This window comes from Phoca vitulina, unplaced genomic scaffold, assembly GCF_004348235.1.
Source record: "Phoca vitulina isolate PV1807 unplaced genomic scaffold, GSC_HSeal_1.0 scaffold28, whole genome shotgun sequence".
NCBI lineage: Eukaryota > Metazoa > Chordata > Mammalia > Carnivora > Phocidae > Phoca > Phoca vitulina.
The window spans coordinates 10,825,929-10,851,817 of NW_022589731.1; the positions used below are offsets into that span (position 1 = coordinate 10,825,929).

General features: G+C 48.6%; 1 protein-coding gene across 1 annotated transcript in view; it reads right to left on the reverse strand.

Moving 5' to 3' along the window:
* The window catches only part of NRAP (nebulin related anchoring protein), a 70,344-nt gene that overhangs the window by 5,205 nt on the left and 39,250 nt on the right, over positions 1-25,889 (reverse strand). Inside the window, exons 24-38 of the mRNA XM_032423446.1 lie at positions 25,538-25,849; positions 24,311-24,415; positions 21,489-21,587; positions 19,776-19,880; positions 18,942-19,049; positions 18,282-18,395; positions 16,372-16,569; positions 14,596-14,700; positions 13,312-13,410; positions 11,308-11,412; positions 10,852-10,959; positions 9,665-9,976; positions 3,725-3,829; positions 2,844-2,942; positions 1,414-1,518 (exon numbers count right to left, since the gene is read on the reverse strand). Of these exons, the coding sequence (XP_032279337.1) occupies positions 1,414-1,518; positions 2,844-2,942; positions 3,725-3,829; positions 9,665-9,976; positions 10,852-10,959; positions 11,308-11,412; positions 13,312-13,410; positions 14,596-14,700; positions 16,372-16,569; positions 18,282-18,395; positions 18,942-19,049; positions 19,776-19,880; positions 21,489-21,587; positions 24,311-24,415; positions 25,538-25,849 (2,079 nt within the window). The remainder of the gene's footprint in view (positions 1-1,413; positions 1,519-2,843; positions 2,943-3,724; positions 3,830-9,664; positions 9,977-10,851; positions 10,960-11,307; positions 11,413-13,311; positions 13,411-14,595; positions 14,701-16,371; positions 16,570-18,281; positions 18,396-18,941; positions 19,050-19,775; positions 19,881-21,488; positions 21,588-24,310; positions 24,416-25,537; positions 25,850-25,889) is intronic.

The following is a 25,889-nucleotide window of genomic DNA, read 5'->3' on the forward strand; positions in this document are numbered from 1 at the left end:
AGTTATTTCGGCTGCCTTACACATCTCAATGGCTTTCTTTGCCCAGGAAGGTCACTTTCCCTCCACATCTTCCTCACAGAGCACTTGATCCAATTGTGTGCATTCTCCACGCCCCCGAAGAAGTGCTCTTTCAAAAGAGGTTCATGAGTTCTCCATATCCGCATGCCCCAGCGGCTAATTTCAGCTCTGGGACTCTGCAGACTGGCATCCCTCGTGAGCCAAAAGATGCTCTGTCACCAGCCTGGGGTGGCCGTCCTCCTTCAGCTGGGCCCCAAATGGACTGGCAGCTTTACCCCAGTTTTCAGGGCTCTGAGCCTCCAATCACGCGGCCCATGGAGGCCCGGCCTTCCCCCATCCTCGAAGCACTAATACGATGGATGTTTTGTCCCAGCTCTGTTGAGGGGGAGGTCCCGCTTCCCCCAGATGGAGGTCAGCCCACCCGAGCTGCTCTTCTAAAATTATCGCCTGCACATCCCTCAAAAGCCTCAAATGGTCATAATAACTCATATTTACAAAGCACCATCGCATTCACTGCGTGGGATCCCACAGGGCTTTACAAACGCAACAAACTAATACACACGCTAACTAGAAGGCGCCTCTCGCCGACCCCTGCGAGGCGGCCACCTCTGGGGTGCGCGGGAGCAGCTGCTGATCTGCACGGAGCCCCAGGATACAATGGCCAGGCCAGGGAGGGAAGAATGGCCGGACTCTGGGAGGCCCCGCGCGGCCCCAGGCCGACACACTCAGCCTGTGTGATTCTGATCTGACAGTGGCTTTTGATTCTGCCGCCTGCCTACCTGTTATCCCTGGATCACAGCTTTGCTGGCCGAGCGGCAGCCTATTCTATTACAACCGGGGGCCTCCAACCCCCGCTAACAACAAGCCCGGGTTTAGGAAACAGCATCTTGGTTATGCACGCAAAGGGCAGACATCTAAGGGAAAAAGAAGTGTGGAGGCCACCGCCTCACGCACAAAGGAGCCGCTCGTGTTTGTACCCGATGGACGACAATTGTGCGGCGAGAAAGTGCCACCGTGCCTCCAAAGTCACCCTGCTCTGGGGACTGAGGAGACGTGTCCAGGAAAGAAACGGAGCAGGTGTCTACACCTGCCAGGGCCGGGGGAGCACCTGACTGCAGTCTTGGCCGTCACGCCCAGAAACAGAATTTTCAAGCCGGAAGGAACCACAGGCATTGGTCCGCCCAGCTCCATCCCATTTTCCAGTTGGGGAAACTGAGGCCCAGCGAGGGAAGTGGCTCAGAGTCCCACATGCGGTCTGTCTCACTCTCGGTCCTGCGTTCTTCCTGTCTCAAGTCCTCCTTCCTGGGACTTTTCTCCCCCCAACAAATACAGTCCAGTCTGGGTGTAGATACAATTGCAGGAGGTGCGTACCGCACAAAGCATCACTTCACTTACGTCACTCAGATGCAGCGCGTTGAGCCGGGCTCTGGCGAAATCGGGGTGGTCAGGGATCGGTGTGTATCTGTGCAGGGATTCCGCATCCCCCAACCTGTACAGACGCTGTGGGGGAGACAGGCTCACGGTAAATGCAGAACGGGGGCTGGCTGAGATTATGGGTGAGAAGCAGGGTGCCCCTCCCCACCGGGTGCCCGCCGTGGGAGCAGAACCCAGCCCTGCACTCGGAGAGCATCCCTCCAGAACCCACCATCTGACAGAGGGGGCCCACATGCCCAGAGTCAGGTAGGGTTGGCTGGTGGTAAGGAGACCCCGTTTAAAATATTTATCAAGATCTGCTCCAAATGCGCCCCAAACCAACATCCCAGCTGGCCACACCTGTGTGGTTTTACAAACAGTATAAGGTGTGGGGCTCTTTCGAGAATCTTTGCAATTGAGCATTGTTCAAGCTTTCTGCTAGTACCGAGATGTCTTAATGCCCTTATTGCTTGATGTGAATAGGAATAATAAAAAGACACAAGCGCTAATAAGTCTTTTTTTTTTTAATCCTAAAAGGACTTCATATGTTTTCAGAAAATTAAAGTTTTCAGAGTCTACCTGGGTCCCAGGAAGACACAATTTTAAAACTCAAGCTTTCTCTTAGTTGCTATTTTGAGAGCAGTGATCTAAGAGTTGCAAAGAATTTTAGGAAGGGATGGAGTCTCATCTACTTTTAGAGAGGAAAATATAGTATTGAATATTCTGATCCTTTTCCAAATTCAATTTGGGCTTCGCAAACGTGAACCTGTCGGTATATTTGGACTCTGTGTGACCAGGGGTCGGCTTTGTCACTGTGTGTGCAAAATCAAATCCCTTGACGAGGTCAGAGAAAAAATATTTAACTTCCTATACTTCGAAATAAATATAAGAGAGAAGAAATGAGGCTAAATCATACAGAGAGAGTAGAAGCAGAAAAAAGCTTTTAATATAACTGTTCTTTTTTTTTTCTAACTGGGTTATGTTCAGCTTTTAATTCCATTACCATCTATCAATAATTAAGATGTATCTCATCTAGTGTTTAGTAAAAGATCATCAATAATATGCAGTATTAATATTGTTACAATTATGAATCAAACCATAATATAATTATGAACCAAACCATAATAACCAACCATAAATTGAGGACTTACTACGTTCCCCATACTTGCTAAAAGCTTCACATACATTTATTTATTTAATTCTCATTTAACTCACTTAATCTTATGAAATGGCTCTATCATTGCCCTCCTTTCAAATAAGGGAATGGAGGTTAGGAGAGAGCAAGTAACTGGCCCTAAGTCACCCAGGTAGTACGCATCTAACCCAAGCCCGTGCTCTTAAGCACTGAGTACTGAGCAGCACTACCCACTCCTGGGCACCCGCTCCTGGGTTGGTGATGAAAACATACCCACCTCATTGCAGTGCATGTAGCTGTTCTTGGCATGAACCAGGTCTGGGGAGTCAACCACTGTGGTGAACTTGATACTATCTGGTTTCTTACGGTATTTGGTCTGTAAGAGAAAGACACAGATTCCCACGAAACAGTTGAATACCATGCATTTTTCTGAATGCAGCTTCACCCGACCTACTCAGTACCAGGTGTGCTAATGACACTACTGGAAAACAAGTCTCTCTTCTTGGTGGGTACTTCACAGGGCTCCAAGCTGCTTCTGTGATAAGGAGTATTTTACAAATATTTACTCTCCTGCACTATTCCAAGGCATATCACAATAAAGGAATTCAGTAGAGGGAAGGACTCAGCATCAATGTCCTTAGACCCTGTCCAAGTAAGTCTGGCTACTAAGAGATGGAAGAAGGCAGCACCACCCTCGAGGAGATTCTTCCCCAGGGCAGAATCTCCAGGCCACCAATATGGTGGGCAGTTCGGTAAAGGTAACCATCCCTCTGCAATGTATAATGCCATCTGAAATCAGAAAACCCCAGACAGTGGACACTCTGCATAAACTCTGTAGGTGGATGGCAAAATTCTGCCGCCAAGAAAACAGTGGGCCAGCTTAGCTCATAACTACCTGATGTACCAACTGAGAATCTTCTAGTGCATCATCTGTCTCTCATTGCCCAGTCTGGAACATGACTTTAACTCCCCAGCAAGTGAACTCATTTGGAGGGAAATCTTGTTTTGTCTTGTGATTGGGTTGCAAAAGACCAGGAAAAATGGTGGGGGTCCAGTGGCCATGGGGCCCTCTTGGGGTTTCCACCCCATAAGCAGTTTCCCTCTTTAGGAGGAAATAAATACCAGGTTGCATTTATGACAGAGTTGGGTGAGTGGTACCTCGCTGATGAGTTCTCCAGCCTTCTTTGCACTCTCCAGCTGTGGGGAGCTCAGTGTCAGCCATCCTGTCCCCTTCATGCCCATCAGGTCTGACTTGTAGCGAAACTGTGGAAAGAAGATCATTGGTTTTTACCAACAGAGTGCCAGTGACTGTCGGGTTATTTCAAGGTGCTTGATTTGTAATAGCATTTGTATTCATCTTCACCGTAACACGCCATCGTCTTCATTCGGAGAGCACTGTGCATATCGTTAAGTCAAACTGTGTGAGTCTGTGCACTCCGCCAGGAATTAAATAATGGATCATGCAGAAGATCCAAGCAGGCCCCACCTGTGAATGGGCAAGGTTAGAAGCCAAGGTAATGGAGGCACACGATCGCTTAAAGAGTGGAGATCTACACCCAAGCCCAGGCATCAGCCTGGATTATTCTGTTTCCTTCTGGCAGTGAGGCGACTACCTGCCTGCCTGCCTAAATAGAACAGTTTTACCCACCTTCAGGTGATCAAAGGGCCCAGAGTTCTGGGTCAGACCTGCTGGGGCTCAGAGCAAATCGCTTCACCAAAATGTGACTCAGTTTCTCTCTGTGATAGCTGAAGGTCATGACAACCCTTCTGTTCTCATGAGAACACCTGAGAGGCCTTGGGAGCAAAGGTCACTTGATGCGTTGGATCTGGTTTTGTCTGGTGGCGGGGGGAGTGGGGTGGGAGCAAGGGGGCAGAGACCATGCCAGCAGGACTCTAAGAACCACACACACTTAGATACAACCAGCCTACAGCATGTGAGCCATTTTAACTTTTTTGTGCCTGGATTTACCTCCCCTTCCTACTGTTGGCTCAGGATTTGCTTATATCACAAAGATGGGCTGGGCCTTATGCATTTTCTTCATTTTAAGAACTCAGAAGATTAGAACTGCAGCAGCATTCCTGGGAGAAAATCCTAAGCAGTGAGTAGGACAATGGGTCTGATTAGGAGTCTCCTAAAACGTTAAATCTTATTACCATTCCACGATCTGCCCACCATTACCTAGGACGAGACAGTCACAGGAATGCTTTTCTTCCTTCTCTTTATGGAAATGAGGCATTTTTAAGGGTGGAAAAGGACTCGCTAAGGAAATCTAAAATCTGGATCTAAACGAAGTTGATAGCGTTTCTCTAATTTAGATATAAGCTCTGCTGTAACGCAAAATATCACTCCAGAAACCAGTCTTCTGGCCTTTTTAGTTTCCTTTCATTTCAGGATTCACAGCATCCCTCACAGCTGGCCTCAAAGAGGGTCCGTTTCTGATCTACTGTCTGCTGGTTAATGCCCCTGTGCAAATTCCACTCTGCCTTCCGACTGGTGAAGGGAGGCGTCACTCAGGTTCAGGAGCAGGTTTCAAAACCCCATGTCAGTAAGATTGCTTTGTATGCCGCGATCTTTCGGTCTACACCGGCAAAGCTTTTGCCTTCCACTCTGATAAAGAACAGAGAAAATTGGATAAATTTCTAAGTTAGAGAGAATAATCCTACAGGGCCTCTTCACAGCCGGGCCTTGCTCCTTTCATACGCAAGATGAAGTGGGGAGCACTCTTTCAACTTGCCTTTTGTTGAGCTGAACAGTACAATCGCAGGGAAGTCAGAAAGCAAGATGCAGGTTCCCCAAAGATCTGACTGGGCCTCAGACTCTCTTATAAATGGATTGTCTCTTGATATTTCAGCTCCCAGGCCAGGCTTGACTATTCACGCAGACCCTAAAAACAACACACCTGCCCCGGACTTCATGATGAAAGAGGGGGAGAGAGGAGGGGAGCCGAGAAGATCAGCTACCCAAAGATGGTTTTGAAGAAGGATTCTAAGATAATAAGAGACCTCTCATGCTGCCCAACTGCACCTGGCTTCCCCAGATGGCAGTCTTGCTGCTTTCCCTTGCACGGATTACAACCTGGAGGCCACCTTCAGATTCATACGTGGGGTTTCCCGGCACCCCCGTTTTGGAGCACAGGCTGCAGTTTTGGGTCCCCAATTTCCACCAGTGTCAACAACTGGACCCGGAGGAGACCAGGGGAGGAGGTATATTTGTCATATTAATGAGAATCTTTATAATCGCCCTCTTGCAGAGGGTGTGGTTTGCTTTAGACTCATCTCATGCAGGGTTCACGCCACGCTGCAAAGGCGGGGTTCCTATACCTGTCTGCAGAACAATGGTGGTGTTCAAGGGACTGTTCAGATTCTCAGAAGAGCCATGGGCAGCTGTCCTCTGGGTGTACCAGACAGACGGTCCTTAAGAGAACCCTTAGGAGCCAGAGCACCTGGGTTCCTAATCCAGCCACCGGGGGGAGCCAAAGAGCACCAAACCAGGAGTCCAGAGACCAGAGCCCAGCTTCGCCTCTGACTTGCGGTGGGGTCTAGAGCAAGTCATTTCCCCGCCAGCCTGTGACCCTGGGCAAGTTACTTAAGATCATAGGTGCTTTAAGGGCGCCTGGGTGGCTCAGTTGGTTAAGCGACTACCTTTGGCTCAGGTCATGATCCCTGAGTCCCAGGATCGAGTCCCCCAACGGGCTCCCTGCTCAGCAGGGAGTCTGCTCCTCCCTCTGACCCTACCCCTTCTTGTGCTCTCTCTCTCACTCTCACTCTCTCAAATAAATAAAATAAAATATTTTTTAAAAAAAAGATCATAGGTGCTTTAGTCGCCACATCTATAAAACTGGGAGTCATGTCAATATGTACCTAGATACTAAATGAGATAGTTTGTGCAAAATATTGAAGCAAATGCCCGGTCCAGAATAAACATTCCATACATTTTAGCTATTGTTATTGTTCTTGTTTCTGATGGGGAAACGGAGGCTCAGAGAGCTTACAGAGTCTACCCAAGGTCATGCAGCTGTAAAATGTGGGGTCAGGGCTGTCCCCTTGACAGTCCCTGCAGGTGCTTTTCAGGACTCCCCACAGCCCCTGTGCAAGATCATGGCCATTCACGGTAGAGCATTCCCTGGGCAGAGTGTTGTGTCTCAGATATGTTCCAGAGGCAAGCACAACCCATGCATGGCTTGAGCGATCATAGCCTGAGACCTTTGCCCTAGGGGTGAGCACCTCTTGGCTTCCTCCAGCCCAACCCACAGCTTTCTTTCTGGCCTGGGTAGGAGAGGGCAGGAGAAGCAGCTGCAGGCCAAGGGTGCTATTCCTCCCCCAGCCTCTGCTGAATCGAGTGAACACACATGGAGCCTTTGTTCCTTTTTCAATACAACATAACCACATGAAATTAGATTTTCAATAACGACCACAAGAAAACTGAAGCCTCAGAACCAGCCAGACATTATGGGGCGTCCTCTGTTCATAGCATCTTGGAATCCACACCCCCCAAATTAACAAACTTCAAGTCTATAAAGCAATGCATGAAGCACAATATGGTGATTTAAAAAATTAAGCAACAGTTTCTCAGCATTCAAAATATTAATACATATCCTATCCCATAAAATGTCCATTTCAGAGTGCCAACCACCATTTCTTAGAAAGTCCTCTTTTAGATTGTTCTTCCTACTTGTTTTAGTGCTAAAATATGCTTTCTTTTCAGAAAAAAAAAAAAAAACTGTGATATAAATGGTAGCTTGAAGTAGTATTTAGTTTTTATTCCCTCACTTAGTAAAAAAAAAAAAATCTGATAATATATTGACACCACCATCTTATAAACATCTATCCACAAACGCTGAAATCTGAGGTCACCAATCAAATCAACCCTCTTTGCTCTTCTGTTGGATGGATGGAGGCCTAGAAAGTGAAGGGACAGCTCGAGGACACACACCCAGTATGTGACAAAGTGGGGCTTCCAAAGAACATCTTCGGGCTCCCGGCTCAGCTCCCCCTCGCCTCTCCCAGATGACCTGTGTATCTCCCTCTGGGATCTGCCCCACCCCAGAGGTTTCTTTCCCCCTTCCCCTCCCAGGAACGGCCCCCTGACAAGAGGGTCAGGCCATGAGCTATTCTTGCAGGTGGCAGGCTGGCCATCTAGCAAATGGAAGGCCTTTCCAGTGGAACAAGGGCGAGCACCTTGGTAACTACTCCTCTGTATGGGGCCCAATGAGTTCCCCCTGCTCCACACTCGACTTACTCCTGAACCCTGTGATGTTGTTCTTCCAGCAAATTGTGATGAATAGTTAGGTGATCATTAAACCACGACCACACTGACTCATAAGGAACCCCCACTTATGTGTTTATAATATTCTGCCTGTGCCATATAACTCAACCTAAGAGCAGTCGTAGCCCTCAAGACAACCAGAATCGACAGGCTCAGTGTAGAGAACAATCCAAACAGCCAACTCTTACTGGCATGTTTCTATGGACCACGCACCACGCTGGGTGCTTCATGTAGACCAGTCCTCAACTGCCAGCTGGGTGCTCCACTGGGTGCAATGCTGTCCCCCAGGTACATGTGGCCACATTTAGAGACATTTTGATGGTCGCCCCGGGGGAGGGCGGCACCATTGGCATCTCCTGGGTAGAGGCCAGGGAGGCTGCAAGGCACAGGGCGGGGCTCACAACAAAGAATTCTCCAGCCCCGGATATCCAGGGCGCTGGAGTTGAGAAACGCTGATACGGATGGGAAGGGTTAATGTGACAACAGTCCCACGGGCTGTGTTCTAAAGTGAGAGTTCCTTCCTCGTGGGGCTGCTCGGAGGCCTAGAGAGACAACGTGTGCAAGACCTCGTGGCACAGCGACAGCGCACAGCACGTGCTTCATACGTGCTGACCACGCCCACGCGTGTCGTTAGCACGTTCATACGTGCTGACCACGCCCACGCTGTGTCGTTAGCACGTTCATACGTGCTGACCACGCCCACGCTGTGTTGTTAGCACGTTCATACGTGCTGACCACGCCCACGCGTGTCGTTAGCACGTTCATACGTGCTGACCACGTCCACACGGTGTCGTTAGCACGTTCATACGTGCTGATCACGCCCACACTGTCGTAGTTAGCACGTCCCGGTAGAGGAAGCTGAGGAGTGGAGGGGGATGGGACTGACTCCAGCATGTGTGGGAGGGGCTCCCCACCAACCTGCTTGGTGCCCTTGCCTGGGTGAGGACCTCTCCCTTCTGAGTCTGTGTCTACACCAGGGTTGTAGGAAGCATGACTCCACTGCCTTGAGCTCCCTTCCCAAAAGCAAGATGGGTGAGATCGTGGGTTCTGGGACCAGTGCTGCCTGGGCGTCTCCTGCGTGACCTCATCTGTAAAAGATGGGTCACCATTGTCCCCACCTCATGGCATTATAGCAGGAGGGACAGTAATGACAGTCGGTCAGCGTCAGCCATGATTGGATCTGCTGTTTTCTGGTCATGACCTTCACCCTGCTGCACAGCATCCAGCCCGCAAGCGCTCTCAGACCCCACTCCGGACCACGTCCTCCTCACTCACCCACTCAAATAAGCTGAGGCTCCTCCAGCTCAGGGACTTGGCCTTTGGATTTGCTATTCTGTTGGCTGGAGTGCTATCCCCTTCCTTCATCAACTTTGGTCTTTGCTCAAATGTTGTCTTTTCAGTGGCAACTGCCCGGACCCCACCCCCAATTTATAATTGCACATGTGCAGGTCCACACACACCTTCACACCTCCCCACTGCCATGCTTTGTCTGTCTCCACAACATGTGTCACCATCGGACATACTACATATCCTACTTCCACATTCTGTCTCCCTCCCATGTAGTGGAAGCCCCACGAGCACAGCAGTTTTTTGACTCTTGTTGACTGCGGTTTGCCCAGGGCCTGTAATGGTGCCTGGTACATAGTAGGTGCTCAAGAAACAGTTGTTAGGTGATTGATTCCAACCTAGATGACCTAACATAGAGACCCAACAAGTCTTGGTTGGGGAGGTGGGGGGGTGTCGGAAAGGCTAAGGAAGAAGCAGAGATTTACACCCAGTCTTGGTGGGAAGAGGAAGGTCAGGGGCTAGTGTGCAGCCCGAAGGCGCCCTACCTCACTCTGCAGGGCATGAGCTCTCTTGGCCCAGGACATCTTCAGGTCCTCCGGCAGAGCCGTGAACTCGTGGCACTGTGTCCTGTAGTCATGGTCGCTGGCGAGGGCCTGGGCCTTCCTGGCGTGGACCAGATGCACCATGTCCAAGGGCAGGTGGCACTGGGCGTGGCTGCTGGCCGCCCTCCGCCTGTACTGAAGCTCGCTCTGCAGCTGACCCACCTGCCAGCAGTGCTGGAGCCGGGGGTCGTCGCTCACGCTCCGGGCCCCGATCAGCCTGCCTCGCTCCTTCACAAAGTCATGTCTGTAGAGAAACTGCAAGGGAGGACCACCGTCAGGGGCCAGCGTTCGGCCTGCTTAAATTCCACCTGCGCGTTTTCACTGCAGACCCTAGAAAAGTCACCTGTTCTTACTCGAGGGGGTGATGATTATAAGAAAAACCACAGCGAGGTTGGCCTGAGAGCGTGCTTCCTCCCTGGGGGATGAACAATTAAAACATCGCTCCATTCTTCCTATCTAATTAAAACCAGATCCTCAGAACCAAAGAAGGGGCCCCACTCCCCTTAACATGTCCTATGGCCAAAAGGAATTTATCAAAAAAGGTAAAAGAGAAACTTGTGCTTTAACCGTGCGTACTTGGCAAAACATGAAACCCAAAAGACAGGATCCATTTATTTGAAGTCCACATTTTCTGTGATTTGTTTGTGGGAAAGAGAAAGTCACCTTCATGTCCCAAAGCTATGACGCTATCAACAGAGTGGCTGAAACACAGCTAGCAAATCCTCACACCCATGTGTGAGACTACAGAGAGACAAGAGGGAGATGTGTTAGGGCTGGGTTATGATTTCTATAGCGAGTTCTCTTTCGAATTCCAGGTGAAGCTGGGCAGTGCACATGTTACCGGCGGGGGGGGGGGGGGCGCGGATTATGGCCCAGACACTGCAATTAGAAAGAAATCGTCGTCTCTTTCCTGCTGGAGACCTTTGCCTGAATTTAGCCTCTGATTAACAGAGCCTTTCTTTCCCTCCCTCCGTCAAAGAATCTCATTTCTAACTAATATATTCTGCAGGTGACATCCTGTCTCACAGGGTGATAGATTTGCTTTAATTCAGGAAAATCAGCCGTAGACATTGTTTTACATGAAGTTAACAGAAATTAGGCAAGATGGAAGGTCATATCATTCAACTCACATCACTGGCTATATCTCCAGAGATGCGAGCAGCCTGGAAGGGGAGAGCGTCTATTGTCAGCTTGTAGCCTTGAGCACGGAGATTACGCCAAGACTCCTGGTATTTTGCCTGCAGTAGGAACACATGTAGATCTTCTTTAAAAAAAAATTACATGAATCGGCGAACAAAGGCTACCCCTTTCATTTGTAGTACAGGGTTCCAGAATCAATTTCTGACGAGCAAAAGCTCTCTCTTTTGCAAAGACAATCTCATCAGCCCATACGCTGTAGTGCGTGCTGACGCATTTGGACACCACACACTTGGGAAAAGGCATATTTACCGAGAGCATCGAAAAGACATTTTTTTTTTTTTTTAAGTTTCTGAGAACCCCAGAAGTGTCAGTGGGAGGTCCCATCACAGCCACAGATATACGCAGCTTTGGAGCCTGTCTGAGCCTCAGCAACAAGAAAGGCTTACGTCACTCAGATTGACTGCATTTGTTTTCGCTCGGACAAACTCGGGCAGCCCCAGGGTCACTGTGTACCGGTGCATCTCATCCTCTCCGGCTGCTTTATAGAGGCGCTGGGTAAAAGAGAAGAAAGAACAAGCAAGGAGACAACGCTGTGTGTTTCTGCAATGCGGGAGGTCCCTCGTTTGCAAGTGGGAAGTAGGTTTGCAGAAGGCCCCTTGCCGTGTCATGGGTACACCTTCTGCCTTGGGGAAGATCTTTCTCTCAATAAAGACAGTCTTTCATGAGTCAAATTGAGTGATATAAAAGGAATATGTAAGGAATTGCAAGTTGATTTTGACGGGGCTCAGGACAGGTTACCCCAAAATATGGCACCTTGGCGTCCTGAGTCCTTTAAGCTGAAGGAATGTGAGATGCAGCAGGTGTTAGAAGAACTCTTCCTCCTCTCCTCTCCTGACGCAGGTCATAAGAGTCTCCTATGAGAGGTGCCCTCCCTACACCCAGAGGAAACGAGCATCCTTATCGCCGAAGACCAAGGGCTGCTGAGAGGAAGCTGAGGGAACAGACCTTGCTAAGTGCACCCCTGTTCTTAGCTCTATCACATCTTCCCATGACTTTCTACTCTTCATCAAACCTCGTACAAAAACGTTCATGTTTAACCATTTCTTCTGGTCTTCGTCTCCTTATGAAGGTTCCCATATCATGTAAAACTCATATTAAATAAACTCATATACTCTTGTTTTGTTAATCTGTCTTTGGTGACAGATTCCCCACTGAGAACCTAAGATGGGTAAAGAAAAATGTGTTCTTTTTTTTTCCTTCCTCTACACTTTACTCAACAATAGGCCAAGGAAAGAAAGCACATTTAGGAACGTCATTAAGGTTCTTCTCATTGTAGGCTTTTCCCTTGAGGATATGGTGTAGAGACAACAAATACTAAGATCTGGGAAATTTAGGAGAAGCTCTGGTTGGTAGAAAAGAGGCTCCCAAGCCCTGTTCTGCACCCTTTACTAAAGCCCCGGCTCCTCCCATGAATGAACTCATGCCAGTGTTGCCCTGGGAGGCCTCAGCCAGTTCTGGAAACACCTGTTCTCATGATCAGAAATGGGTCTGTGGCTGGTGAGTTCTCCGAGGCCAGAGGCCACCATAAAAGGCACTGTTACCCCACAGCATCCGGCTCACACAGCAGGCAGGAAAGGCTCCAGAGGAATTTAAAATTGAGAACATCGCTACACAAGCCCTTGGGAGCATTCTTATCCCAAGCTGCTGTGTCTTACTTTTTGACGGTGAGAGTGGAACCTCACTGTATAAATAGCCAACTCTCAACTGACTTCTAAAAGAGTCAGAAGTAGAATTTTTAAAACTAAGGACGATGCCAAATTTAATTCTCTGCCAAGCTCAATTTCTATTTCAAACTTGCAAGAGAGCCACTAAAAAGTAGAACCAAAGGGGCTGATGTCATGAGATTCCTTCCCCTCTATGCCCCTTCGTTAGAGATGATTAAATGAAGTGAGCAAACAGCAGGTGAGGGGAGGAGGCAGAAATTCCAGAAGGCTGACAAACACCATACTACATAACCACCCCTGGGTAACCACACATCCTCCCTCTACTAATCATCAGAATGACCGTAAAAATGCAGTTAGCCAGTGTGCACCTAGAAGGAACAGATGAACGACGGATCAGTACTTCTCAACTTCAACACGCAGAGGAAACCTGTGAGGATCCTGCTCAATGACCTTGTGGATTCAGTGGGTCTGGGGTGGGGCCCGAGGTTTGGATACTTGTGCTGCTGGTCTGTGACTGCCCGTGGGACTAGAGACTAAACCTGATTTCCAACTAGGACTTCCTTCCTTCTGGAAAATGTTTACATTCCATATAGGACGTTCTTTTCTTTCCAGAATTCCATGTAAACACTTGTGTTTTTCCCCAGCCCCAATCCCACAAATATTCAAGCATATTTTGAACAATCTAGCAGTTTTTTAAAAGCCCATTCCAAAGCCATCCGATTTTACCTCATTGGTAATCTGGTTGCTGAGTTTTGCATGAAGGAGGCTGGGAGTGTCTGTCACAGCTGTGTACTTGAATGACTGGGGATGCTGACGGTATTTACTCTGAGGGAAGAAGACGACTTGATAAGGCATAAAACCAGAAGCAGAACAAGCTCTATAAGTGCTAGTTATAAAACCTCACTTTGCAGCTGCTAGTCCATCCCCCAGAACCCAGTCTGACACCTGCTCTTGCGGCCTCTGTGAATGTGACTATTGAAATCCACATTTTGCTCCCGACCTTTGCTCAAGGGAGACCCAGAGGTCCTCAGCTTTGGGGGTATCCCAGAAACAACTGCGCAGCTTAAAAAAATACATAATGCCTGCATCCCACCCTGGAGACCAGGATTCAGTCAACTGTCCGTGGGCCCAGGCCTCTGTGTTTTTTTAAAGTTCCAGAGAGGATTCTGAGGCACCACCAGGTTCAGAAACCACTCTCTTTTGAGATTTCACTGGAAAAGGAAAGCACAAAGTTCAATCTAAACTCCCACGGTGAGGCCAGTCCTGTTTTCTCAGAGCACCTGTTTCTCAGCGGCGTCCTGTTCGGTACTCCCCTTTTTCCCCAGCTTATCAATGTGTGAGCCCACCTGATATTTCCAGTGCCTTCCATCATGCCCTCCTGTCCTTGCATCTACAGCGAGTGGAAGTCCCAGAGCCCTTGCAGGTGTAAGTAAGTTTCCTCAGGCGTTCAAAGAGCTTAGAATCCTAGACTTCTGTATTTTTACCATGAAATTATCACCAAGCTTATAACAATCATTTCTCAGCCACCAGAGAAGCACGGTTGCTTAGATTATTCATGTCAATCCCCTAAAAACTAAATGAGAGAGGTAGGAGCACCCCCATTTGACTGATTAAGAAGTTGAGACTCAGAGAGGGCAGGTGACAGGCTGGAGGTCACACAGCAAATGAGTGCTGGCCTAGAATTTCAGTCTCCCCATCTGTTGATCTCCAAGGCCTGCCTTCTTGTCATTGTACCCTAGGAAAGCAGATCTTATGAGCCAATGAATAATTCTTATGGGTTCACAGAAGAACCAGCTTGGTATTTGCAAAGCTGTCTTAAATGGCATCCAATCTGAATGGAGAATCTAGTAAGAAGAAGGGCCCGGCAAGAGGTAATGCTGTGAGTCGCCATTGTTAAGTTGAACATCTAGCTCGCTCTAGCAGTGAGCAGCAAGCTGAGTGCTGGGGAGGTACTTCTGCCGTGGAAATAGGCTGACACCCATCACCCGTCCGTCCAGGGTCCCCGGTTACCTCACTGATGAGTTCAGACGCTTTCTTTCTCCCTTCAATCTCCAATGTGCCTGGAATGATGCAGGGAACGCCTCGCATAAAGTTCAGGTCTGACCGGTACAGATTCTGTGAGAAACAACACAAGGCATCAGAAAAGCCAAACTCACAGGACAAGGAAGCAAAGAGACGCCCGAGGACCCACGGCAGGACAACATCATAATTAGAACGCAAGGCCACGCCAAGTCTCTGCAGAGAGATCATCCTCAGCGCACACACAGCGCCTCTCAGTAAATGTTCATTGGGGGAACAAAAACGTAGGTCAGGACAAAAGATTTTCTACTGTCACTTGTCTCAGGAGCTACAGAGGGATGAGAGGTGGGTTTTTATCTTAACGTGGGCTCTCAGAAAATAAACGCTGGAGCGGATTGTGGTTAGGAAGTCAGTTGTCTTGGGGCAAATGTGGAAATGATGGTTTAATAGGTCTTCTAAAACAAAACCCAGCAGCAGAGGGTAACGTTAATTAATCATGGCTTAAGAAAGAACTAATAAATGAATCCAGAATCATCTGGCACAGGCCTGTCTGAGTCTATCATGAGTAGGGGGGAGTGCGTGTACCTGAGTGATTTGGGCTGACAGTTTAAAGGGTCCCCAAATTCACGCCCCTGCTGCCACCAACATGCCCCCCTGGGCATTCTGCCTTCCAACTGCTATCACGATGAGAGGCAGGGCAGGCGAGGGCTCCACTCAGGCGACACACGGGCCCGGAGCTGAGCGTGGCAGCTCCCTCGTTCCTGCAGCTGCTCTGGGGCTCCTGACAGTTCATGTCATCCAGTAAACACTGTGCACAGGCAGCAGATTCGAACAGACGACAAACCCAGATCTGAGCACCCCTCTGCTTCCAGGCCCCGTCAGACCAGGGAACAGGCTTTGTCAGTGTTTTGCCCTCCAATCCCAGCCCGTTAGTTGCAAACCCCATCGCACGGAAACCCAGCAAGCTGGGAAAAAAGGAGAGTACCGAACAGGACACCGCTGCCTGTTAAAGGGAGACATCCAGGCTCTCTTCGGGAGTAAGGAAATCCTCAATGCTTCCCAACACTCCCGGGCCACCTGCTTCAGCAAACAGGCGGCATGAGCTCAAAATGCACGTGGGAGGCCCATCAAGGCCTCCACAACTCCTTGCAGGGACCCAGGAAGCATCTCTGGGGCCCGATGTCCTGCCCTCCTCTGGACACTCTCTTCTGCTTTAAGTGGGTCCACTCTGACCCCACCCTCTTCGAACAGAGCATGGCCTACTGCAGAAAATGGGCAGCCTGGCAATGTACAAAGCACCATAAAGAACCCCCAGTCCAACCTGAGGCCAGAGGCAAAGCCACTGGCAATCTTGATCATGCAAAACTGTGAACCGAAGGCATCGTGATCAGACACTAAGTTCAAGTGTCAGCCCCCCTTTCTCACTGATAGTTGTGATCTCGGGCAAGCTACGTATTTTCCTTCTTTGAGCCTCACTGTAATGTCTCCATAAAATAGGGTAAAGACTATTGACATAGGGTTCTTTTGAGGTTTAAATGAGATCATGCATGAAAACGTAATGCTTAGAAACAGTAAACGTTTCCTGCTGTTGTTAAATCTGTATAATCGTGCTGGGCAGGAACACCGGGCAGGGCTTCTGAAGAAAACCCGGGTTTAGGATTTCTCACCTCCAGAGCCCCCCACGGCACCAACAGGAGCTTGCAGGTCCCTGCCTCGTGGTCAAATCTGAGCTGACAGAGCCCCGAGAGAGAGGCCGGGTCTCCTTACCTCGCTCTGCAACTTATGAGCTTTCTTGGCGCAGCTGAGCCTCAGGTCTTCAGCCAAGGAAGTGTACTGGGGGAGCGGGTGTCTGTAGTCTTGGTCGCTGGCCAGGCTCTGAGCCTTCTTGGCATGCACCAGGGTTACCATGTCCAACGGCAGATGGAAGTGTGCCTTTGAGAGTTCAAAGCCTTTCTTGTAATTCACCTAGAGGGGCAGACAGATCAACAGCGGCTATTTCAAAGCCACCATTTGCACAGGGGCCATCAGGGAGAGCAGCGGCGATACAGTTGTCCCAGGTAAGCCGGGGAGACGTTCCTGGCGGGTCCAGTGCTCCCTTCCTGCAGGGACTGGCTTCAGAAGCAGGATTTATCTCCTGGGCCCGACACTCACCACCCCCAGCTCCTGGAGGTCATCATGATTCGGATGATGATGGCCCATGCCTCCCCAATTGGGGATAACACAGAAGTTCAAGAGACAGACATAATGCCAGTGATGCCCTTGCTCGAGTCTTTAGCTAAATCTTCTCATTTTCCAGAGACCAGAAGCTACATGGCTAACCTACGCCCTGCCCACCAGAGTTTCTCCCCATCACCCTCTCAAGTTCAGATTTTAGACACCGGGGATTCTACTCGGGTGAGTTTATGAAGAGCTTCTTCAAAGCATCAGATGACCTCCTAAGAAATCTGGAGGCCAGCAGCAGTGGGGCCAGTTCTGAGGGATGGGTGTTCCCAAGAGCCCAACATGCATGCTGAGGGAAGAAAAGAAAGGCCCATTCCAGACCACAAACTCCACTGCAGTGCACAGAGAAGCTGTTGGAAGGTCGGCAAAGTTCAGTCCGGGCTTTCTTGGAACTCCGATGCATAATCACCACCTACTCCATCCTTCCCAAAGCTCCAGCCACCCCTCCCTAACCTCCTGCTCCCATCTCCATGAATCCTCCCCTGACACCCAGCATAAAGCCAAGGACAATTCATGTCCAACCCCACACTCAGGTCAGCACCCCAGCACAGAAGGCGGGGGGGGAATGTTAGAAATGGGGAAACTGAGGCAGAGAACAAGATGGCAGAGAACGTGTGAAGCTGTGGAAAGAGCATGAAATGGAGGGCTGGCTCCATGTCCACTTTTCTAGCTGAGCTGAGACAAGGGACTGAAGCACTCAGAGTCTAGGCTTTCTTATCAGCAAACCAGGCTGGATAAGACAATGACGTTCCTAGAGATAGTTCAACGGTCAAGTGAGATGCAGTGTGTAAAAGTGCTTAGTCCTCTGTGACACAGTGGGCACATACTAGGTTTTACCACCACCATTAGCCAACTCACATGCATGCCAGGGGACAGTGTGTACACGCTTGTGCCAACATCCAGGGGGTCGAACTCAAGGGCTGCAAACCCAGATGGTTCCAGGGGCCAGACAAGTAGCACCAGGAGGTAAAGCAGGAAGTGGGGGAGGAGGGGGTGGCTGCATGACCAGGGGAGCATAGATTCCTTCTCAGTGGACTCTCAGCAGTCCACTTCAACTCTAGCCTTGAGGGATCCAGGCCCAGCTTCTGGCCAGAAGTCTAAAACTTTTACGTGAAAATTTCCATTTTTAAAGGTTTGCAATTAATTCGCTCTACAGACCAAACAGAGCACCTCTGCTGTGCACATCTAACCCGCAGGCCCCCATTTGTGGCCACTAGTCAAATCATAGAATGCCCAACCCTGAAGGGAGCTAAGAGGCCAACTAGCTCAAACTCTCTTTTGATGAAGGAAGAAGCTGAAGCCCAGAGGAGCCAAGTGACCTAACAACGACACAGAGTCAGTCAGGACAGGACCAGTGACCACAACCAGAAGGACCAAGGACATGAGCTGGCTGGGCATCATTAGGCAGAGGGCGGGGGGGGCGGGGGCCCAGCTCCACCGCATTTTCTCCCACTTACTTCGCTCTGCAGCGAGTTCGCATACACTGAATGTGCGAGGCTGAGATCGTCTTCCAAGCTCCGGGAGCCAAGCATCTGCCCTTTCATTTTCTCAAATGCCTCTTTGTATTTGTACTAAAGGGAAAGAGAGCGGGAGAGAGTAACAGCTCGGGGACAAGGGACACGGAATGGGAGAGGTGGGTATTGGGCGAAAATGTTTTGTTCTTTTGACAGTGACTAGGTGAGTTAAAAGAAAACGCGCGGGAGTCGTCAAAAGGCCTATTCTTTCATATGCAAGACTCCCAATGACTAAAGGGCTGGATATGAAGTGGCAGGACGCGTTAGCACTTGGGCGGCCCACGCTGGAGGAAGGTGGGTGCATTGTTAACAGTCTCTGCCCGCGGACTTGCTTTAGGAAAGCGCCTGGTGGAGGGTGCATTTCATCTGCCCGGGGTCCGGACTTACAGTCCGGCATTGGGCTTTGTACCCGGGCTTGGGGATTTTTTTTTGTTGTTGTCTGGATTGTTCTTTCTCGCTGGTCGTTATCCGATTGCCCTAACACAGTCATTTGGGAAAGCAGAGGATAGTATCCACAGGCAAAAGAAGGCAGGGGTGAGGGGCAAAAGGAGTAAAAATTGGTTAGTATTAAACATTGACACAGTAATGGAGGTGGATGCTCACATCACTTATGATTTCACCGGAAGCCTTTGCCGCCTGGAACGGAATGGCATCCAATCTCAGCTTATAGCCCCCATCCCGAAGTTTGCTCCAGGATTCCTTATAACGTGTCTGTTGAGAAGATGTGAACAAATAAAGACCTTCATGTGATCTGGTGGTTCTGAAATTCTCATTACCCAAATGGGGATCTGCTTTGTTGTTGGGTTTTCTCCCACCCCGCCCCCACCCCCACCCAGGTGGAGTTTGATATCACCATGTCTTAGCAAACACCAAGAGTTGGATCCTGCCTCGTGTCCACCCATGGGAGGGAGAGCCTCTTGGGGGGTACTCTTTGGAGTCAGACAGACCCAGATTTCTCTGAACAGCAAGCTGAGTAGAAGCAGCAGGTAGAAGGCTGAGTGTGCAGAGTTCTTTATGTAACATTCACAAAACTCAACTGTCTCTGTCAAAGAACAGGAAATGCCAGGGGGGTGGTTGCTGATCAAGTTCACAGGAGGGAAGCGCCTCTCCTTGGCATAGCCGCTGGATACACTTGCCTATATTCTGACGCTCCCGTATTTCAGTCCCTCGGTACAAATGCCCTTTGTACTAAGGCAGTTTTCCCAGTCTCCTTCTTGTAAATGAGCTTGACTCTTCTGCAGGACGGCCTACCTATTCTGCAGAGCTCCGTGGCAATGAATATGTGGGGACCCTTGTTCAAAACTATGACAAATTTCAAGATGGTGACAGCAGAGCATTAAACTAGGCTCCGGGCCCCTCTGAGCCCAGGCTGTTGTGCACCATCCAGGTCGCCTGATCTCCTGTAATTAAAACCAGTGCCCCTTCCATCAGCCTCACCTCACTGATATTCATGGCATTCAGCTTGGCAAGCAGGACTTCAGGGAGGTCGGCTGTCTGAGTGTAATGATGCTTTATGTTTTCTCCTTGTTCCCTGTATAACCTCTGTGGACGAAGAGAGGTTTTGTATTAGATCCAGGAGGCTCCTCCATGCAGCCATCAGCCAAGTCGCACTCCCGGGGACAAAGGTGGGGCGGCTGCCCCCTCCCCGTAGAGACAGGATGCTGGGTACCTCTACCGAGATCTCACAGCCAGCACGGTGACGCGGACCTCATCCCCTCCTGAGCCCTCCAGCTCAGAACATGGCAGGCTGAAACTTGCCTCTCAGTGAACACTCTCCACTTGTAGCATCTGCTGACACAGGTCAGCAGAAAATGAGATCTAGTTAACCCTTAGTAATTTTGTTATTCCCTATAAACCATGAGAGGGCATCAAAATTCAGAAGCATGAGAGATGGCTCTTCCCCAGGTGAGGTTTGCCCTGGACCGACTTCGATCCCTGTTCCCTTCCCCCATTTCAAGGATTCTTGTGCTAATAAATGTCTACTCGGCGGGTCTGGGGTGCTATTCACCCGGAACTCTGATTTGAGCTCATGACATCCTCGTAGTGACAACACATGAAGTTGGCATCAGCCACCAGAGAAAGTTTCTAAACCAGGCTTTTCCATCCTAAATCTTATTAGTGCGTCCAAGTTTCTCCGTATCACAGCAGTGCCCCCTAGAGTTGGTTAGGGTAAGGAAGAAGCAGGTGTTGTTTTCCTTCATACAAAAGTTCTTGTTTGACCATCTGTGTTTCTCAGAATTCAGTGCGCTTCTGATGGGCTGCTCGTCAAGAAATTATAAATTCCTAAACCCGTAAGTGTGTAAATAATCTCATAACATATTCTGACAGACACTCAGGACATTTCCAAGTGCCTGTTGAATAAGGCACCCCCAGAATAATTTATTCAATTGGGAAGCAAGAGAGATAATCTTGAAACTCCTCTCCCATCAAGATTTGTGAATTTTCCTTGTGGCAAGTTGAATGGTTTGAAGATATTTATAAGGCATGTCTGCCCTGCACAAAGATCTGTGGGCCTCTCTCAGTAGAATCAGCCAAAAGTGGTTAATCCTAGTCCTAAAGTGAGTTTTTATAGGATCTCATGGTTTAATTTAGTCTCCAACGAACGCTGTGCCGTGAGGGCAAAAGGCCAGATCTCAGTTTCACATTATAAAGGGAATATGGGAAATGACTTCAAAGTTAGTCTTATGTACACAAGACCCAAATCATTTTCAAAGTCTTTAGGGGAATTCAGAGAGCAAGAATTTCTGCCCCTGGGTCCCAAGGCACCCTAGCAGGGCTGAGTCTGCCAATTACCAAGAATTTTGGCCCCAAAAATTCCAGTTCTGAAAACAACACTTCAAAACAAAAAGGACAGGGGAAAAGTCCCCACCACAGACAAATCTTGAAGACACGCAAATGGGAAGAAAGGAGAGCATGGGGGCAGTGGGGTGGTGGAGCCCCACTTGGCATCCAAAGAGCAGTAACACCCCATTTGCATCCTAATGAGGAAGCCCCCCCCCCCCCCCGCTAAGGTGTGCCTCTGCAAAGGACAAGAAGTTCCTTCATCCTTAGAAAAACAGAAGGAGCAAGGCAAGAACCCCTCAGCTTCAATCGCAGTGTTGAAAGAAGAGCCCACTCTTAGAGTCATAATGTATATATATTATCACTTACATCCACTGCTTGGGTATAACTAATTCTGGCCTGGACCATCTCCGGAGTGTCTTTAATACTGGTAAACTTCAAAGCATCTGGATGCTGACGGTACTTCTTCTGTTGAGCAGAAAAAGATCAAAGCTGTGAATTTTGTGCTGCTCTTTCATGCCATTTGAAAGGGAAAATCATAGGTTGCTTGAGATTAGAGTGAATTTGTGAACATAATTATTATTCGGCTTCCTCCATCTTTATATCCTAGGTGCCTTCAGGTTAATATTTGTTTCAATTTAAGAATAACCTCATGTCAATTAACATTAAAGTATTTCTACCTGGTGCAAAGAAAACATCGCAAAATTAGGTTATACCAGTAAAATACTGTGGGATGCACACTTAGGGAAAGACTCTTTTTATAGGCTTCAAATACTGTGTCACGGTTGTTTACATATCTTAGTTTGGGTCTTCCAAGCAAGAAGGAAGTCACATTTATCAATTGAAACTTCCCGTTTCCTTCCCCAAAAGGACTTGGCAGAGATTATCACAGTCAAAACCCTTGCATTTAACAGCCAGTGATAGAACAATTCAATCCTTTAGAACCCAGGTCAGTTAACACAAGCAAGAATTCTTTAAAATGTTACAATAACAAAAAGAAGGGTGCTATTATTGAAAGGAGCCATCATACATTTTGAAAGGCACGGGAAAAAAAAAAAAAGAATTACAAAGAATTCAAATGCTGGCAAAGACTTAGATACCCAACTCTGGTTCTAAAAGTCACGCTTAAATTAATTCCTGTTTTGTTTTTCTTTTTAATCCAGATATATTTCCAGGAGACTAGAACAATTGCTATATTAATGGAATTACGAAGCATATCTTTCCTCAAATCGAATAGTTATTTTATAAACATTTCCTCATTTAGCAGGTTCAATTTTTATATCCTGGGTTGTTTAAAGAAGATACAATTCAACATCCAGCCATCTCTGTTCTGTCACCTGTTTTTGTAAATAAAGTTTTATTGGAACACAGCCACGCTCATTCATTTATGTGGCAGAGTTGAGGAGCTGCAACAGAAACCATGTGGCCCACAAAGCTGAAAATATTTACTATCTTGTCCTTGACAAAAAAAGGTCTGCTTTAAGTGACAGGCATTTGTGCCTTTGTGGCTCTTTCAACAGTGCATGGCATTCTGTCTGAAAATTAAGAGGTTAGCCAATTTGACACTAAACTGGAAATGTGCCAAACTGAAATGAGATGATTGGGGAAAGTTGCTGAAGGATTTTCTTGCCCTACTGAAGTTGAGAACTGGTGTGAAGCATAGAAGATAAGCACATTTGTTGGGTAGGTTTGCAAAATGAGGTGGAAAATTAAGCCCACCGTGGGATAAATAGTTCCAGAAAGATCCCTTGGATGCCAGACTTAGATGCATGAAGGAATCATCTTGAAGTCTAAATTGTGTGTATAATTCATTTTTCACATCCTTTTATGAGTGGGCCCAATGAGAGTTTAGGATCATGAGTCCTCAAACCTACATGTTTGCTCCTGCAAGCTTCTCAAAACCATCCTTTTAAAAGGGCCTTTCCTCAATCAGACTGAACTACTTAGGGTAGTACAGTAGCCACAGAACCCCCAGGGTCTTCCGAGCTTTGCGTGTTGACTAAGATTCCAAAAAATTAGGCCACTCAGACTGATCCCGCTTTTGGAACCAGCTCTGTGACATGTCAGGTTAACTAAAATAACCTCCCTTGGGAAAATATCAATGCTGGGCAGGTGTGTTTGAAAAACCAACTTAAGGGTCTTTCTGTTTTACCTACACATTTAGTAAGAAAGTCTTCTCAAAACAAGGTGCCAGGAGACTTATAACTAAGGCTATAGTCTTCTGGGGTTATGGCCATTGTGGTCTCCTCCCCACCCAGAAGTCTAGAAAGACCAGGTTACTCTGAAGGCAACTAAAAAAATTCTCACTTTCCTTCTGAGCAAACAGACATGAACAGAGGGGGATTTGGGCTGTTGGAGGATGTGCAGCCTCCATGTGAGCATGAGGCTAAGACAGCGCCCTGGTGGCTCTCTACCTTTTGGCAGAGTCTGGAGACATTTTTGGTTGTCACAACTGGGGAGAGGGTGCTGTTGGCATCTAGAGGGTAGAGGCCAGGGGTGCTGCCAAACACCCCGCAATACTCAGGACAGCCGTGCCCCCCCACCCACCCACCGCCAGCAACAGTTTTTACAGTGTCAATAGTTCTGAGATTGAGAAACCCGGATCTAGTCTTTAAATGATCTGTTTAATGAAATTCTCCTAAAACGTGAGCAGACGGCTCTTTTTAACACGCCGTGACGCCTTAGGGTCCGGCTAGGGAGGTTACAAGTAGAAAGGAGTGAGATTTAAACAGAAGTGAGACCCCCCAACAGGAGAGACCCAAGTCACGTGCTCCACACCACGTGAATATTCAAAAACTGTTTACACTGTGGCAGAAAGAGAGGGAGAAAATGTGCATAAAGTCACAAAAGAGCTTTCTGGGTGCAATAAATGTATCTTTTCATCATCTCTCCCTTGTTGCTTCATTAAAAAGGTAAGTTGGTGGGTAGCAATTGAGTTCTTTTTGATTGTCATTACTATTCATAATATCATTTGTCACCCACTTTGTTTTTGCCAGGGCTCTATGGGCCCCTACTGGTGTGTGTTTGGTATGCAGTTTCCCTCTAATTACCAGCCCTAGTCTGGGTTTCCAGGCCTTTCATGTAGCTTTGCCTTTTTCTTTGCCTTTTGAGTGGAAATTATTTTAATTTTATACAGAAATGCCACACGCCTAGTGCAGCCAGGCCTGTTGCACGCTGTCAGGAAATCTCACCTCGCTAATGAGTTCTCCTGCCTTCTTCGCTTGCTCCACATTTAATGACCCGGTGGCGACCCATCCCGTGCCTTTCATCCACTTCACATCTGCCCTGTATTGGTTCTGACAAAAGAGAGAGAAAAAAAAAAAGGCAGGCCATTGTTGGTGCGCAGACATTTAAAGGGCTATTAACGGCGCCCAGATGTCGCCTTGGTGCCAGCTGAGTCAAATTAGATGCCACTTTTGTCTTATCCATTTCTGTACAGTCACAGGTAGGGCTCCAAAATGTCAATTAATTTCCCCTTTAATTGGAGCGTCCCGCGGCTGGCGCGTTAGGCCCCGCCCAGCAGCGCCGGGGGTGGAGCGGGCGGGGCGGATCCACCTGGTCCCTCATTAGGGACGCGTCTACCTCGGGAAGAGGAGCATCCTCATTGTCTGCTTCCCCCGTTTTCTTGTTTAAAATGACAAGCAGGGGAGAAGAAAATGAGAATTCACAACAGAACCCATGTGGGGAGCTATTTGAGGGAATTTCACAAGACAGCCGAGGCTTCCCACGGCGCCTGATTCCTTCCTACGCACCTCGGTGCGGGGCAGGGCGGGGGGATTTCTCATTTCTTTACTTGACATTGAAGGAGTCGTTTTCATGGGAAGCCATTTAAATGGACACTTGTCTAAAGCGAGCATATCACCCATTTATCCGGAAACAGCTCTACCAGGAAGGGTGTGTCGACGCCGCCCTCCTCAGCCCCTCGTGGAACAGTCTGGCTTTAGGTGACCTGCCTTTTCAGCTCACCCACTTTCTCCTGCAAGAGTCAGCTGAAGGCAGGGGGGAGGAGGAGGGATTGAGCCAGGTAGGGCATACAGGGAGAAAGGGAAGAGGGCTCTTGGGGGTCAGCGTGCTGCTCCTGAAAAGGGACGGCCAAGGTTGGAAGGAGGATGGGAGATGCTCTCCCAGAACAGGCCACAGTTAAGAATGTCAGGTGTATGTCTTCCCCCTCTACAGTAAAACGAAACAGAGAAGACATAGGTAGAGCAAATCCCCAGAAGAAAAAAGTCGCTCTGTGATTTTCTCGGTGGTGGTATAGAATCTAAAGTGGGCAGAGTTCGAATAAAAGTCAAACCACCAGGAAAGCGAAGATGGGTCCGCCCTGGGATCCAGAAACAGGTATCTCCATGCATCTACTGGGGAGGCTCAGGCAAACACTCCCCAGGAGGCTAGCACACAAGTGCACACACGGAGCTTACATCGCTCTGTAAACCGTATGCCTTCTTGGCCCATTCCACCTTCATGTCTGTGGGCAAAGCGGTAAACTGATGAGATGCTGTCTTGTAGCTGATGTCTGTGGCTAAATGCTGGGCCTTGCGTGCATGCACGAGGTGGATCATGTCCAGGGAGACGTGGCACTGGGATCTGGTGTCCTCAAACCCCTTCTTGTACTCGAGTTCACTCTGCAGCTTGGACATTTGCAGCGAGTGGCTCATTTGTGAATCCCCCTGGGCGTCCTTTGCCCCAATGAGCTTCCCTCTGGACCTCTCATAATCTTCCTTGTACTTCACCTAAACGGGAGGAAGAGAGCGGAGTACCTTAGCATCTCCT